Raw genomic sequence first — 16,661 nt, forward strand, 5'->3', positions numbered from 1 at the left:
TCTCAAAGTCAACAGTCGAACTTGCAGGTTGGAAACTTGCAGCTCGGGCTGACAAAAGTAATGTAACATTTCTTTGCATAAATGGGTGATATCAATTAATGATGCTAACCTTTCAACAACAAAAAAAAGACTTTTGGTTCATGAATAAAAGTCACGTATAGAATTCTGACCACAATCGACCAAACGTTTATGGGCCGGGCCCAAAATAAGAAATACATTTCAACTGCTACTATAGCTATCAACACTATATCATTACACCGATCAAGAAAAACATATAATGCAAAAAAAAAAAAAAAAAAGCCTAATCATTTATTGCCTCCAAAATCCTAGTTTTGGTGAGAAAAATGTGATATAGCCAGAGCAGGCAACCTTCTTATTTAATGTTGTTTACATGTTAGAATCAAAGGTTTTAAGTAATAAGTCGCTAACCTCCGTCCCGTCCCCCCTGTCCCACACAAGTGATATTTCTGCCCCTCAAATGAACACTCTGGATCTAGTCACCCTAATTGCAAATGACCTTTACCTTACCTTGAGGCTGGACCAGGGCAGGCCTTGTCTCAAAATAAACAGTCGAACTTGCAGGTCGGGAACTTGCAGGTCGGGCTGACAAAAGTAACGTGACATTTCTTTGCATAAATGGGTGAAATTCTAAAGGCAAAATGACATTCAATCCTACTAAAATATCCATATCAATGAATGATGCTATAACCTTTAAAATAAAAAACAAGACTTTTGCTTCATGAATAAAAGTCTTCGAAATAACATGACATATAGTCACATCAAATTCTGACCCCAATCGACCAAAACGTTAATGGGCCGGGCCCAAAATGTATGAGAAATATACATTTCAACTGCTCCTATATACTATCATTACACCGTTCTATCATTACACTATCATTACACCGATCAAGAAAACAATATAATGCAAAAATAAATAAAAAGCCTAATCATTTGTCTCCAAAATCCTAGTTTTGGTGAGAGAAATGTGATACAGCCAGAGGCAACCTTCTTATTTAATGTTGTTTACATGTTAGAATCAAAGGTTTTAAGGAATAAGTCGCTAACCCTGTCCCGTCCCCCCTGTCCCACACAAGTGATACTTCTGCCCCTCAAATGAACACTCTGGATCTAGTCACCCTAATTGCAAATGACCTTTACCTTGACCGTGGTACTGACGCTCGGCCGGGACAGGTCGAACTTGCAGGTCAACACTCGAACTTGCAGGTCGGGCTGACAAAAGTAACATTTCTTTGCATAAATGGGTGAAATTCTAAAGGCCAAAATTACATTCAATTATACTAAAATGTCGATATCAATTAACACCACCAGAGGGCCCATGATGTAAATCACCGTCAGGTTCAAGTGCACGGTCATGCCCGAGACAGAGATTGACAAATCTCTGTCAAATTAGTGCTATGAAAACTGATCACATGACTCTACACAGCCTATAGAGGCGCTTGCTGACGAAGGGCACATTTTATTAATGGATTAAATAGGCCCTCAAGGTGTTAACCCATTCTGACCTGAGATCAGATTCATACGAGGTTTTCCACTGAACACACACTGGTCTGATCAACCCATTCTGACCTGAGATCAGATTTTAAAAAATGTCAGTCGTTCTTCGATTTTTCAAAAATAGCAGACCTACAAGCTCGTAGCACGCCACTCGGTGGCGCGCTATGAGCTTGTAGATCTGTTATTTTTCAATAGCTAAAGCATAACATGATGCTAACACCAAAATGGGTTCCCGGTCAGAATGGGTTAATGATGCTAACCTTTCATATAGAAAATAAGACTTTTGCTTCATGAATAAAAAGTCTTCAAAATAACATGACATAGTCACATCAAATTCTGACCCCAATCGACCAAACGTTTATGTGCCGGGCCCAAAATGTATAAGAAATACATTTCAACTGCTCCTATAGCTATCAACACTATCATTACACCGATCAAGAAAACAATATAATGCAAAAGAAAAAAAAAAGCCTAATCATTTGCCTCCAAAATCCTATAGTTTTGGTGAGGAGGGTAATTTTTTTCGTGGGAGTCACAGATCAAACACACTGACCAGACCTTAGGCCTCCTGCACTCCCAGAAGTTTACAGTAACTCTATGAGTGTACGTTGTACAAACACTGGGCAGAGAGAGACCCATCTTTGGGTCGCAGACCAATTGTTATGGAGGTAAATATCAGGGGTTTATTTTCCTTTTCCTACATTGAAAAAGATATAGTACAATTCAAAAAACAGTCAGATATCCTCAGTAAAACTAACTATGCCTCAAACTAACCTTAACCCTAGCCTTAACCTCAGTACAATAATACTAATAATAAGTAATTATATGCCTGCCACGAAGCTAATCAAACACGGGTAGGGCGGGTCTATGGTGTTTTGTACTTGTACTGTAATAGACAGGGCCGGCTGCAGGATGAAATGACTGAGGGGTCAATTGAGATTTGTGAGGGGGCAAAGAAAATATCATATTGCATTGTTAAATCAAGCAGGCAGTGGCAGTTCTAGGACTCAGGTAGTCCTATGCAAGATTATAATGATAGCGCTGCCCCAAAAATGCTTCAATCTGGTTCACTTTCAGATAAAAAAAATGAAGAGGCTAGATCTATAAAGAACTACACACGTCATATTAGATTATTATCATCATTACTGTGCTATTATTGCCATTTGCCAACATCAGCAGTATAGGCTATACAAAACCAAACATTGAATAGGGCAGGGGTGGGTGTAACTTTGATGACGGAGAGGGCCGCTATATATTTCAAACTCACAGACAGCACCAACGGGGCTCACGACACTGCTGTGCTTCAGCAACGCGTCACGCAGCTGTGCCACGGCCCGCTCGTTAAACGCGCACGCCAGCAGGCCGGGCACGGTCTCGTGGTAGAGCACGTTGACAAAGTCCCAGCCGCAGTCGGCACCCAGCGAGCGCACGATGTTCAGGTAATCGACGTCGTGCGTGTGATGCATCACGACCAGGATGACGGCCGCCCCTCCTGAGAAGAGAGAGAGAGAGAGAGAGAGGGAGAGAGAGAGAGAGAGAGAGAGAGAGGGAGAGAGAGGGAGAGAGAGAGGAGAGGAGGGAGAGAGAGGGAGGGAGAGAGAGAGAGAGAGAGAGAGAGAGTGAGAGAGAGAGAGAAACCATGACCGAGATAAACTAAGTAACTATAGTAGAATTTGAGTACACGTAGGGCTGTCACAATTATGACGTTTTACATGATGATGAATGAATTGTGTGAAATTGAATTGTGTTTTTGGTAATGGTAAAACATAGCCTATAGTCACAGCTAAATCTGCCAACACTAGATTAGCTGCAGTAGTGTACTAGGGCAGAGGTGAACAGAATGAATTGAAGCAGCACAGAGCACACAAAGAACCGGGTCTGGGCTTTAGGTTATGCCGGGTTTTTCTGTGATGTCTGTAATTCCATTCCACTCGCTCTCTAGGAATGCATTTATTGTACGGATGGAACAAGACACTAACCTTTCTGTATCTTTTATTTTTATTTTTGCTATCAAGTTATGTGGAATATGCACACAGCATTACAGATACAGAGTCAATGCAAGTACTTATTATTTTACAACCCTAACCTCAGTAACTACTGTATGCCTCCACCTAACCTTAAAGGTAGAGTAAGTGATTTCACTTAATTCAAAAATCACTTATTTTTTTGTTTTGTTGTGATAATCCTCTCTACTATAGAGTGTGCTGACCATATAAGGAGTTCCTCCCTGTCCCCAGTTAACCCCTGGGGGTCAAAAAACCTTAGGTTTCGTTTTTGACTCTCTATCCTGATTGGGCGAAGGCTTAGGTCCCACAGCCAAAAACGAAACCTAGGGTTTTTTGAGTGAAATCACTTACTCTACCTTTAACCTTAACCTCAGTAAAACTATGCCTAACCTTAACCTTTGCCTGCCAGGAAGCCAATCAGGTAGGGTGGGTCTTCTTATAACCTTGGTGGAATCCATAATTTTGCATCCATGAAGGCAATGGGTTGAGTTTCTTTTTTTTTCTTTTTTTTTTTATCCCACGATTTTGTAACCCATTTTTCACCCCTCTGTCAATCATCTAATGTGATCCTGGGCTCTACACACCCTCCGCCAACCTAGTCCCCATATATGGGGGACAAGGGGAGAGCAACGGACTTGAACTCATGCTTCCTTCATGCCTGAGTGTCCAAGTTGCTCCTTTACACCTGACAGGGGGGAGTTTCCCTGGTCGGACGTATAGCGCGTGGAAGGAACACGTTATTCCAACCAGTTCCTTTCCCCTCCATCAGGCGCCCCGGCTGGCCAGGGGGAGGGTTGAGTTTCTTGACTCACATGAATTCATACACACAATCATGTTTATGTGATAATGAGATATGTTGAATTAACTCTGAATCTCGCTGTGGAGGAGGAGAATGCAATAATTCCGTAAAACTAAAAATAACAAAACCTTAAAGCGTATGGTATTACCTGGGACGACGTCTTTCATTGCATTCGTAATGTCTGTCATGTGGCGCGTCATCACCGGGCAGAAGACGATGACGACATTCGGGGGCCCGCTGTCGGTCTCCTCTACGTGGAGTCCCCCCAGCTGCCTCACGCGTTGCAACAGAGTGTGGTGACAGTCGAAGGTTTGACCTTTAACAATCACTTTGACCCTCACCGTGCTCTGAGCTGCGCTTCCTGAAAATGGAACACTGTTTCAGGGGAGACACATTTGGAGGTAGTACCAAACCTATACCGTACATTTCATCGCTGTCAAGCAGACATTTCTTAACTCTGTATTCAAACTTTTAGTTTTTTCCCCGCAAATTTAGGCCCTTCTTGATCACACTACACGTCACACAAAAGCATCAAAAGTAGGAGATCGGCAAGCTCGAAAACGTGGCGCGAAGCGACGCGTGTTGAGCGTGCAGATCTACTTTTTCTATTTTCGAATTTGAATCCTGAAAAGTGACGGCTTTGGAGGTTTTGAGGTTTCAATCTGACAGAGACGATTTACATCCATTTCAGGTTTAGTTCTGAGCTTTGACTCAGAACGCACACACACACACGCACGCACGCACGCACACACACACACACACACACACACACACACACACACACACACACACACACACACACACACACACACACACACACACACAGGTGCCCTCAACATCATGACATGTGTCAGCTCTGTTGTCAGGTGACCGTGACAGCAATTCATACAATTTATACAATTTTAAAAAGATCATAAAAGTTGAATGCAAGCCACAGATTTAATACTTCCACCGTCAGTCAGTCGTTATACTTACCATGCAGAGCAGCAGCGACATCCGGCGAGACCATTATTGTGACAGGTGTCACTCAAAATGAGTCACTGACAGACAGACAGCTCGGTAAATGAATGTGTGTCTGTTAAGTTTAACGCGTATCGCCTACCGACTTGCTAAGATATGTAGGAAAAATAAACTGACTGAATAACTCTCTCAGGTCCAAACGTCCCAAGCAGACCTACAAGCTCACTGGTACGTCCTACGCGACGCCCAGTGAGCGTATAGGAGTGGCCTGCTGCTCTCAACCAACGCTCCCATTGGTCGTTTTCAGGATGATTGACCTGTCCCTGGCCCTAATTTGGAGCTCTGGCTCATGGACTTCCGACTTATCTTGGTATTGCCATTAACACCTGAATGCAGCCTGACTACTGACCAGTAATGTAAACCAACCGGAATCTCAACTGAGAATACAGGTTCTGTTTCCGTCACCCTGCACTGCAGAGCCACTATCACATAGACTTCAAAGACAAGCACTTACCTGTTGTTGTTGTTGTTCTGTAGCTGCTGATGCCCTTTTAGGATCACCAGTCCAGAGTCCAGAATCAAATCCAAACTGTTAATTTGAGGGACAGAAGTATTTGTGTGGAACCGCGGGGGACGGGGCGACATGTGTTGATGTCATATTCGGCTATAGGCCTAACAAGAGTTCTGCACTCTGTCGAGTGCCTATACTTGCTTGCAGAATGTTACATGCAGAGGAGAAGTCATAACAGAACCATCTATTCTAAATACTACAGCATCCAGAGGAGAAGTCATAACAGAACCATCTAAATACTACAGCATGCAGAAGAGAAGTCATAACAGAACCATTTAAATACTACAACATGCAGAGGAGAAGTCATAACAGAACCATCTAAATACTACAGCATCCAGAGGAGAAGTCATAACAGAACCATCTAAATACTACAACATGCAGAGGAGAAGTCATAACAGAACCATCTAGAATGAGCAAGTAGTAGTACCTAACACCAACAGTGGGAGGCAGCAATGCGCCAACGGGCGTCTGGTGAAGAAGAAGAAGACGAAGAAGAAGAACTTCCTGTGCGTAACAACACAAACATTCAGAAGTATTTATTTCTCCTACATGTTGTCTGTCTGCTGCGATCTGGATGATATTGAGCTACAAAGAAAAGCGCCACCAGACCAGAGGTAAAGATATGAATCTGTCTATAACATCCACGCCAGAGATCTGGCGTGACGAGCTCCCGGCGCCGCTCCGCTCCGCCCGCCCGTGGAGATCACGACACGTCTCCACGGCGTCCCCACGATCCGAGGCCGTCCTTGGTGATCGTTTGGCCGGCGGAGTGCAGAGCGGCTGCCCGGTGAAGCGCTGGCGGCCGCCATTTGCCGCCGTGTTTACGCCGGCCGCAGTGACACCACAGTGCACGACATTGTTCATGTTCTCTGAGCTTAATTGTTCTATTCTATTTACTTGAATTTGGATTTGTAGGAGGATCATTTGATTTGCTTCTCGCTTGATTCGCATTTAACTTCAAGCTATGCCTATATGTAGCCTATAGCAGAGTAGAGTAGAGTTTATTTATTTTGGTCATTATAACAAATCAATACAGTGCCTGCTTTTTTTTTTTTTTTGCAAAATAAACAGACCAAAAAGGTGTAGGCTGAAGCCTAAGCTTATAGTGCCTACCCTTCTAACAGATAAATGTCTTTCATAGGTAAAATAATACAACAAAGCAAACGGAAGGGGAAAAAAAACAAGAAAACAAAACAAAAACAAACAAACATAACGTAAAACAAAAACAAAGACAGACAGGACAATACAGTTAACAGGAACAAGACAACAAAGAACAAAAACAACAAAACAAAACACGAGAAAACAAAACATCATATCAATGTTCTATGTGTAGTTTGCAGAAAAACAATTAAGTTCTGCTTTAGAGGATTTAAAGGGTCGATTCATACTCCTATTTTAGAGCCGAATAAAAGTCGGTTCGGCGCTGTAGAGCCTACAATTTGACGTCATTTGAGGTTCACGGGGGGGCGGGTACCGTCCTAAAGTCGGCTCTTCGGTGCTACTGAAATTTTCTGACGAGCCGAAATCATTTCGGCACTACAGCGCCGAAACAGGAGTATGAATCGGCCCAAACCCAACAGGCTTAATTGTTTCCATTGGGCTTTTCCTTGTTTTCTAAACGCCTATCTTTTTGCATAGAAGACATTCTTATGTCTTTAAATGTTTTGATGAATTGAAAATGGAGGACCCGCTGATGTCTATCCTGTTAGCAGATTTTGTAGGCCTATTGTCCTGTACTTTCCTTGAACTGTAGTTACTGTACCCATTCGGCAAACTGTAAATAGGCTACAATGTTCAATCAATCACTTAATTCCTCATACGGACGTTTAATCAGTACTATGCAAAAGCATCATATAAACGCTAAACTGTTAGAAATACAAATAAAAACAATGATATAAGTGTGTGTGTGTGTGTGTGTGTGTGTGTGTGTGTGTGGGGGGGGGGGGGTCGGTTGACTTGTTACGGTATAATTAAATTACATTAATGCTGAATCTGGGTTCCAGAATGATCTCCTTAATTTTCGATTTAGCAGTCTTTCAATTTTTTATACCAATCATAACCAATGCATTATGAAGTAAGGAAGGGTTATCCACACTTTTCCTGGGCTGTGTGTGCGCTCCAGTTCCTGTTGATTTCATTGGATATCATTGGTCATCTGACCAGTTTCATTGGCTTTCATTGGATCAAATCGACAGGAACTGGAGCACACACAGCCCAGGAAAAGTGTGGATATATATAACTATGGTTTTGTAGTCCGAGCCGAGGTGAGAACCCGGGTAAACGTTGAAAAAGAATGAGGCGGAGCACTACAAATAATCCCTATGGTTGAAGTTGTTAGTGTGTGTTTTCTTCCAATATTAATGAAAATCTACAAAGTAACTAACTAGTAGTAGTAACCAGAGCCATAGAGTAATGTTTATGTTGTACTATTACTAAAAAAACGATCTAAAATAAAGGGATTTAAGATCATACTGGGTGCGTTCGGAAATGTGCCCTGAACGCACTGGTGTGCTCTATGGTCGTTCGTTTTTTCAGTGCACTCGGTGCGTTGCCGTTTAAAAGTCCAGTGCGCTGCACACCGGGTGTGCCGGGCTACTTCCGGTCCATGACTTGTCACTCTTCGCCTAGCACTTCGCCAATAGAAGTCTATGTAGGAGAGCCGCCATTGGACTGAAGCCCCATGAAGTGAACGTAGTTGTCGTAACTCTGTCTTACTCTATGGCTCTCAGCGGTAACTAAAGGGTTCATATAATTGTAGTGGCATAAAAGTAAAAGTTGTAACTTTGTAAGTACTGTAATTAAAGTAAGAGAAAATACATCCAAACTTAACTATACGTATAACACAAGACTTATGTTTCTTCTTCCCCCCCCCCCCCCCCCCCCCCCCCCCCTCCAGGCCAGAACAACACAGGACAACGACCTCCGACGCGACTTGCTTCTTCTTACATCAGTTTCACAACCCTCCGTTTCTGTTCTGTATCACTTGAGTCATTCCGTTCCGGAGTTGACAGGAGTTGAAGAAAGCTGTGACAATGTCCAGTTACATGTGTAAAAGGAGAAGGAGCCGAGTCCGTAGGAGCCTGGAAGACGGCAGGCCGTTACGCCCAGCCAGACAGGGGAACAACTCCTACTCCACAGAGACGTTACGCCCAGCCAGGCAGGATCGTTCTGGAGGTAACTATGTTTTATCTATCTATCTATCTATCTATCTATCTATCTATCTATCTATCTATCTATCTATCTATCTATCTATCTATCTATCTATCTATCTATCTATCTATCTATCTATCTATCTAGTATCTATCTATCTATCTATCTATCTATCTATCTTATCTTTGTCTACAAAGACGGACAATCTATCTCTAGTTACGTTTTCTTGTCTCCTGTGGTTTAGATCGTGTGATACCACGCCCTTCACAACCCAGAGAGGTACCACGCCCTTCACAGCCCCGTGAGGTACCACGCCCTTCACAGCCCAGAGAGGTACCACGCCCTTCACAGACCCGAGAGGTACCACGGCCTTCACAACCCCGTGCGGTTCCACGTTCTTCACAGCGCCCAGAACCTCGATCTTCACAGCCCCGAGAACCCGAGTCCCCTTTTGACAAAGGTATGTTGTTTTTTCTTCTCCTTCTGATCTGACCAGATTATTATTTTAAGCCACACTCGTGTCATTTACTGTGATGTTTGTTTTGACACGATACGATCACTAAATAAGTATATTTATGAACCCCATGGATGAAGGTATTTAAGTCCGACGTCATTTTGTAGTCCTAGTACGTTACGTCCGGGTCCAAGTGGCACCAGCTCCCGTCCGCTTCTCATTGTAAATAGAAATATCTAAACGCGTGTGTGTGTGTGAAGTTGCCCGAACGGCCAAGGCTCCAAGTCAGAAACAGAACAGAACAGTCAGAAATGCAGTTTTAGGGTCTTTATTTAGGGCCAGCGCCACTATTCCATATATAAACTATTTCCAGCAATGGTAGATTTTGTCGAGCCAGTCATTTTGAGTAGCTCAAGTAGCTCTCAAGTCAAAAAAGTGTGGGTAGTGTATTCCATGGAACCCTCTCTCTCTCTTCCAGACAGTGGCCTTGTGGTTAGAGTGTCCGCCCTGAAACTGAGAGGTCGGGAGTTCGATCTCCGGCCGGGTCATACCAAAGACTGTAAAAATGGGACCCAATGCCTCCCTGCTTGGCACTCAGCATCAAGGGTTGGATTGTGGGGGGGTCAAATCTACTAATCAAATGATTCCCGAGCACGGCACGGCTGCAGCTCACCGCTCCAAGAGATGGGTCAAATGCGGAGAACAAATTTCACTGCGGTAACGTGTGTGACAAATCATATGACTTTGACTTCTTCTCCAGCGGTCAGACTCCTGGCCACCCTGGCCGAGGAGGTGCGTGCCACACTGAGGGAGCTCCATAACCCTCTCTCTCTCTTCTCCTCCAGCTGTCAGACTCCTGGCCACACTGAGGGACCTCCATAACCCTCCCTCTCCTCTTCTTCTCCAGCGGTCAGACTCCTGGCCACACTGAGGGACCTCCATAACCCTCTCTCTCTTCCTCTTCTTCTCCAGCGGTCAGACTCCTGGCCACACTGAGGCACCTCCATAACCCTCCCTCTCCTCTTCTTCTCCAGCTGTCAGACTCCTGGCCACCCTGGCGGAGGAGGTGCGCGCCACACGGAGGGAGGTCCAGGAGCTGAAGGCCCAGGTGTCCTCGCTGCAGAATGCCCTGTGTGTGAACGTCACCCCCCTGGACCCCCCCGACATGCTGCGCTCAGCCCTCAACGAGCAGAGTGAGCTCATCATGCTGGAGGGCCGGCTGGCGGCCGCAGACGACAACCTGGGAGAACATGTGGTCAGTTCCAGTGTTGTTTTCGTCGACTAAAACTAAGACGAAAAATGTTCGTCGACTACCTTTTTCCACTGAAGAAAACTAAATAGAAACTAAATTAAAACGATGATGACTAAAACTAAGACTAAATATACTGACAATTTCGTCAACAAATAAAAACTAGACTAAAATGTTAGGAAGGGACTAGTGGACAAGAGATCCAGTATAAGGCATTTTACACTTGGTTGCATGCTGAAAATAGCAGATCTATTGTGTAAAAACAGTCCTTACGACGGCATCAATGCCCACCAAAATACATTTTAGTAGACTAAATCAACTGTAGATTTAGTCGACTAAAATCTCATGACATTTAGTCGACTAAAACTAGACTAACAATGACACATTCCAGGTGACTAAAATGTGACTAAAACGAAATGAAAACTATTCAAAAGACTGACTAAAACTAAAATCAAAATGTGCTGCCAAAAACAACACTGGTTAGTTCGTTTGTTTGTAGTTTTACTTGACAGTTTTCTGGAAAAACCTATGTTTCTATATTAGTGGTTCTCTATACTGTTTCATGTCAAGGACCCCAAAAACGATATGAAATTGGCCGCCGACCCCCATCTGAAAATGTGTTGTTCCAGGGACCCCCCCCCCCCCTAGTAGTAAAGATTTGAGTTAAAAACGTTCGCTCTGAAATAATATATATTCAAAGATTTGTGACACATTTTCAATATTTTTCATGAATAGCAGATCTACAAGCCTCATAGCGCAGCACCGAGTGCCGCGCTATGAGCTTGTAGATCTGCTATTTGTCAGTAGCTAGTAGATCCGGTTATTTTTCAGTAGCTAAAGTATAACATAATACTTAAAAACAAACCAAAAGGGGTTCCCGTCCTGAATGGGTTCATGTAATTGAATGAAAACTAGACCGGTGCACTTTGAGAAAAGGCCATTTAATTCCCCTCCTATAGTCTGATGGAATGGAACTGCCACTCAGCGCTGCTCACACACCCCTGGGTCATATGGCAGTGGCTCAGGGCAGTCAGGAGTAGGGATGGAGCTCGTTAATTTGTATTGATAACGATCACCTTATCGAGCAGGCTTATCGAGCCGGGTCCTTATCGAGCCCACTATCGAGCATAATTTGCTATATTATTTTGAGGAAAGCTGGGAGACGATACATTCTGAACAGAACCTCTTTTTAATTGGCCAGTTCAACCCAGTTGTGAGAGTTTGTATGCCATAACGTGTCTCTCTCTCTCTCTCTCTCTCTCTCTCTCTCTCTCACACACACACACACACACACACACACACACACACACACACACACACACACACACACACCATTTTAAGTAGCCTCGGTCCCAGGCTTACTTTATACAGTACTTTTCTAACAGACAGAGGGAACTGTTAATTGTGTAGTATGTCTACCGTCACTTTAAAAGCCTAATGTATACGTCATCCATCGTACGACGGTGTCACGCATCAAAAAGAGCCAAACTACAAGCTCACACTGCGTCTGGTTTGCACCGCGTTGTGAGCTTGTAGGTCTGCCTTGCGATAGACTGAGAAGTCGGCAAAGTCGCACGTTTAATTATTATTATAACTGGCAGGGAGGGAGATTTGAGTAAAGTATTATGAATCGGATTATAAATTATGGCAACGGAGTCTTGCTGCAAGTTGCTGGGCAGCGATAAGAACCACATGTCTTGGTAGGAAAAGGACGGTCATTCCACTTGCAGCAGCTGACGGCTCCCGTGTTTTTTCGGGTGCTACGCTATTGCATTTAGCGCTCCCCTCTTGTCTTTTGAATGTAACCAAAACGTTCCCACCCGTTCCATATAATACTACCACGGCACAAGCATAACGCAACCACGGCCACCCGTCGCGTCTCGCTCAGTCAGTTTAGACCAGGGGTGCCCACACTTTTTTGACTTGAGAGCTACTTTTCACAAAGCGGCCCACTTGAAACCTGAAGGTTCCAGGTTCGATCCCTTGGCTCCGCCTGGCTAATATAAGTCTCACTACAGAAGTAAGACAGACCTCCAACTATTTGACCTTCACATTTAACCTGAAGAGGTGGCTAAAAACAAATCAAATCTGTAATCATGAGTAACTATCAGCACTATTTAGTTTTCATCACCGGTGTCATTTTTCCACTTCACTTTGGACAGTTGTTCTGTCCCCTGTACCATGTTGATCTGTTCCTGTATTGTACTGTACTGTATTGTGTTTTTTGTATGGATATAGTGTTGGGTGCTTGCACATAATGCACACATGGCATCAACGCATGGTGTTGTGTGCTGGCACACTATACACTCTGTCTTTCTTTTATCTGTATTGTATTGTACTGTATGTGTGATTGTATGTTTAGTTTTACTACCATTTTAAGAGCCTGCTCAGGGACTACAGATGTAAATTAGCTTATGGCTAACTCTGGCACATTTACAATGGAAGTGAAAACTGAAACGTCGACTAATGAGCATTGTCCCAGTGTCAAATAAATAAACAAGTGTCGAAGTGTCCTTGAGCAAGACACTGAAGCCCTAATTAGAGCTCTGCACAGGCCTAAAATATAGGCCCTGGCCCGGCCGGCCCTAAGCCTGTTGGTAAAGTCCAGAAACGGCCCCGGAAGCCCGACATATTTTTATTTAATATTTCAAGCATGCCACCGCGTGCTCTATTGGTGCACGGACGCAGCAGCAGCAGCAGCTACTCACTCACAGCTGCACTCTATCGCTCTGATAAACAAGTTAATAACACACACTAGACATCACACTAAAAAGTAGCCTACTTAATTATAGTTTTTATACAGTATTGCTGCCACGTGCACTGTCAATCAGCGCAGCGCGTTGTGAGCTTGCAGATCGGCTATCGCGGACTCACGCTGCATTATAAAACCCAGAGTAGACGGACAATAATAAGAACACTTACGTTATGTATCTGCAGTTTCTGCAATGTACAAAATGTAGTGTGGTAATAATGCTCCCGCAGTATTTCATTTGTTTTTATTGCGGACTGCGGAGCTCCTGAAATGAATTCTGTCAGAGGAGAGCCGTAGGCTACTTAGTAGTGTGTGTGTGTGTGCGTGTGTGTGTGTGTGTGTGTACAGCTGTGCACAGCTGTGCTGCATAATAATTAGGAGAGAGAGAGGACGAGAGTTTAGGCGCGGAGCGAGAGAGATAGAATGTAAAACACGTTGTTTCAAAGTCTTTATAGTTTTGACCAGATTTTAGTGTGTGTGAGAGAGTGTGTGTGTGGAGGTGTTATTGACACGTCACTATGGAGCAGACAGCAGCATGCTGCCGCGCTGCTGAAGCAAGTCCAGTCTGGGTGAAATTCACATCGGAAAATTAATATAACGGCGTGTGAGTCCCGCCCGGCCCACGGCCCGTAGGGCAGTGACAAAGTCGGCCCGGGCCCGGCCCGTTTTGGTGGGCCGGGACGGGCTTGCAGGCCTCTAGCCCTAATTGCTCCCGAGGAGCGGGGTGGGTGCCTCGAATGGTTTCCTTCGCCATACCATCGGTGTGTGTTGTGTGAATGTGAGCGTTTACAAATGGTAAATACATTTGTAAAGTGCTTTAAAACTATAATATAAATGCAGTCCATTTACATGCCAAGTTTGAGGTTGTTCGGCACCCAAGTTATGCCCCAAACACAGGTATCGTGAATTAGCAGATAGATGGATAGATTTATTTATGTTTGGAGGTGTTTGTCTGTATGTTTGTCTGATGTGAGCTCTTGTCTTCTTGCAGGAGATCCATCTGTCGTCTAAGGGCGGAAAGACCGCGAAGGACTCCGTGTATCGGATGATGCCGTGCATAATGACCGACGCGTTGGCCAAGACCATCAACTGGACGGGACAGGGGGGGAAGATGGCCTTCAAGAATCTCCAGATCAAAGACATTCTGCATCGTAAGTAATCCTGGTGTCTGTGTTGACTCTTTCCAGACCAAAGAAATACTGGACGTCCTGCTAACGATTGTGGACTACATGAAATAAACAATTTGCGTATCTCAAAGTGTTTTAATTTGTGGACATTGTCGTTCAACCTCCCGTCCAATAGGAGCCATCAGGAGGAACCCCAACACCAAGCAGGTGACGGAGGAGGTGGTACAGAACGAGGTCATCCGCTACCTTAAAGGGGCGTCGGACCGAGACGGGGGACGGAAACTCAAGATGAAGGCGGAGTGCGAAAACGGAGGGAACATCTTGATCAGCGACGTGTGGACCACGGACATAGAGAGTCCATGAGGTTGTGCTACTTACTGCCCCCCCCGGCACATGTGTGTACTAATGTACTGTAAATGTTTTACAGTACATTTTTACGCATTTCATTTCTCCACTTAGGATTGACTGTACACAAAGTAACGGCCAAGCTACACCGGGCATGTGTGCGTTTGACGTAAGCGCACTGCGCGGTACAAAGTATGCGTGCGAAATGCCCACGACTACACCAGATCTGTGGCGCGCGGCAGATTTGTGCGGGACCTTCCGGGAGGATATATAGATACGCGCGCATGGGGGCATACGCACGTAAACAAATTTGAACCGATCCAAACGCCCTGTACGCGTGCAGTAAACGGATACGCATGCAAAATTGCCTGGTGTAGCTTGGCCGTGAGACGAACGCGGGAAGCGAACGCAGCTCGTGAATTTAGTGTGTTTTTTTTAAGATTTCTTTTTTTTTAAGTTACGTTTTTTTTAAGTTATTTTTTTAGTGTGTGTACGTGTGCGTGTGCTTTTTTGTAAGTTTTCTTTAAGTTTTTATTTTAAGTTTCTTTTTACATTTTCTTTGTCATTTTTATTTCTTTTTAGTTAAGTTTTTTTTTAAGTTAAGTTTTTAAGACACACGTTCTGCTAGGTCTCATAGTCAGTGCTCACTGTGTTCCCAATCACTGCGTTCGCAATAATATGTACACGTGTTACCGGACGGGACTTTGTTCCATGTACACTAGAGTTGTTCTGATACCAGTACCAGTATCGGGACTGGCGATACTGCCTATAAAATGCCACCATCGGTGTCGGCGAGTATGACAGTCGATGAAATTCCGACACCACGTAACGTCGTAGGCTATCACACGGTGATACAGTCATTTACAGTAATATTTTTTGAACGCTTCAGTTTATATTGCATTACTGTGTTTTATACTGTGTTATTGACATTTATTACTTTACTAACTTGTAGCTGCTCTTTAACGTTTAGTAATGGATTTATTTTTATCCTAAGATGAGTCGTTCTCAAACTATTTAAATGTCATAACTCTCAAGAGTTACGGTCCTGTAATGGTCCAATTTTATATAAATACAATTATTATCATTTGGAACCCCCTCAAGGAACCCTTATGTTATGTTTTAGCCATTTAAAAATAGTCTTGAAAATGTGTCGCAAATCTTTGACTGTATATTATTCTTTCAGAGGGAAAGTTTTTAACTGAAATCTTTGCTTCTGAGGGGTTCCTGGAACAACATATTTTCTGATGGGGGTCGGTGGCCAATTACATATAATATTTGGGGTCCTTGACATGAAATATTGAGCTCCACTGGCACTGACACAGAAACATGAGGTATTTCAGAAAACTGTCAGGATTTAAATTTCAACGTCAGGCCTAAATTGGTTAAATTACACACTGATGTCTCTGTATCGACCCATACGCAGGTTTGGGTATTGTATCGAGAAGGACAAAGTTGGTACATACAATTGAAATTGTTATTGTTTGTTTTTGTTATTACTTGTATTATATAATTACAAGATTAAAAAAAAAAGGGTAGTCACTATAAGCTACGGCTCGTTTTTCGGTCCAAATATTCTCTGAAAGGTTTGTTGTAATTAACCCTGTACATGATTTAAGACTGAAATAAACCATTCATTCATGTCTAATGTGCACTCTCTGTTACATGTTTGTGATGAGTTGTTTGCTGCGGAACCGTTGCGGCTTGAGAATCCACCATTCCTGAATGCAGTGCCT

At 43.7% G+C, this 16,661-nt stretch overlaps 1 protein-coding gene across 1 annotated transcript; it reads left to right on the forward strand.

The window, feature by feature from the left end:
* Positions 1 to 8,883: 8,883 nt before the first annotated feature.
* On the forward strand, positions 8,884 to 15,161 carry LOC308325439 (uncharacterized protein; the record flags this gene model as incomplete). Its single annotated transcript, XM_080777931.1, has 6 exons — positions 8,884 to 9,025; positions 9,246 to 9,461; positions 10,216 to 10,247; positions 10,522 to 10,710; positions 14,448 to 14,607; positions 14,759 to 15,161. 6 exons carry the CDS (start codon positions 8,884 to 8,886, stop codon positions 14,944 to 14,946), a joined length of 927 nt encoding a protein of 308 aa, XP_080634057.1. The 3' UTR covers positions 14,947 to 15,161.
* Between the last annotated feature and the right edge of the window lie 1,500 nt (positions 15,162 to 16,661).

Source organism: Protomyctophum bolini (assembly GCF_963924005.1).
Source record: "Protomyctophum bolini genome assembly, chromosome: 12".
Classification (NCBI taxonomy): Eukaryota; Metazoa; Chordata; class Actinopteri; order Myctophiformes; family Myctophidae; genus Protomyctophum; species Protomyctophum bolini.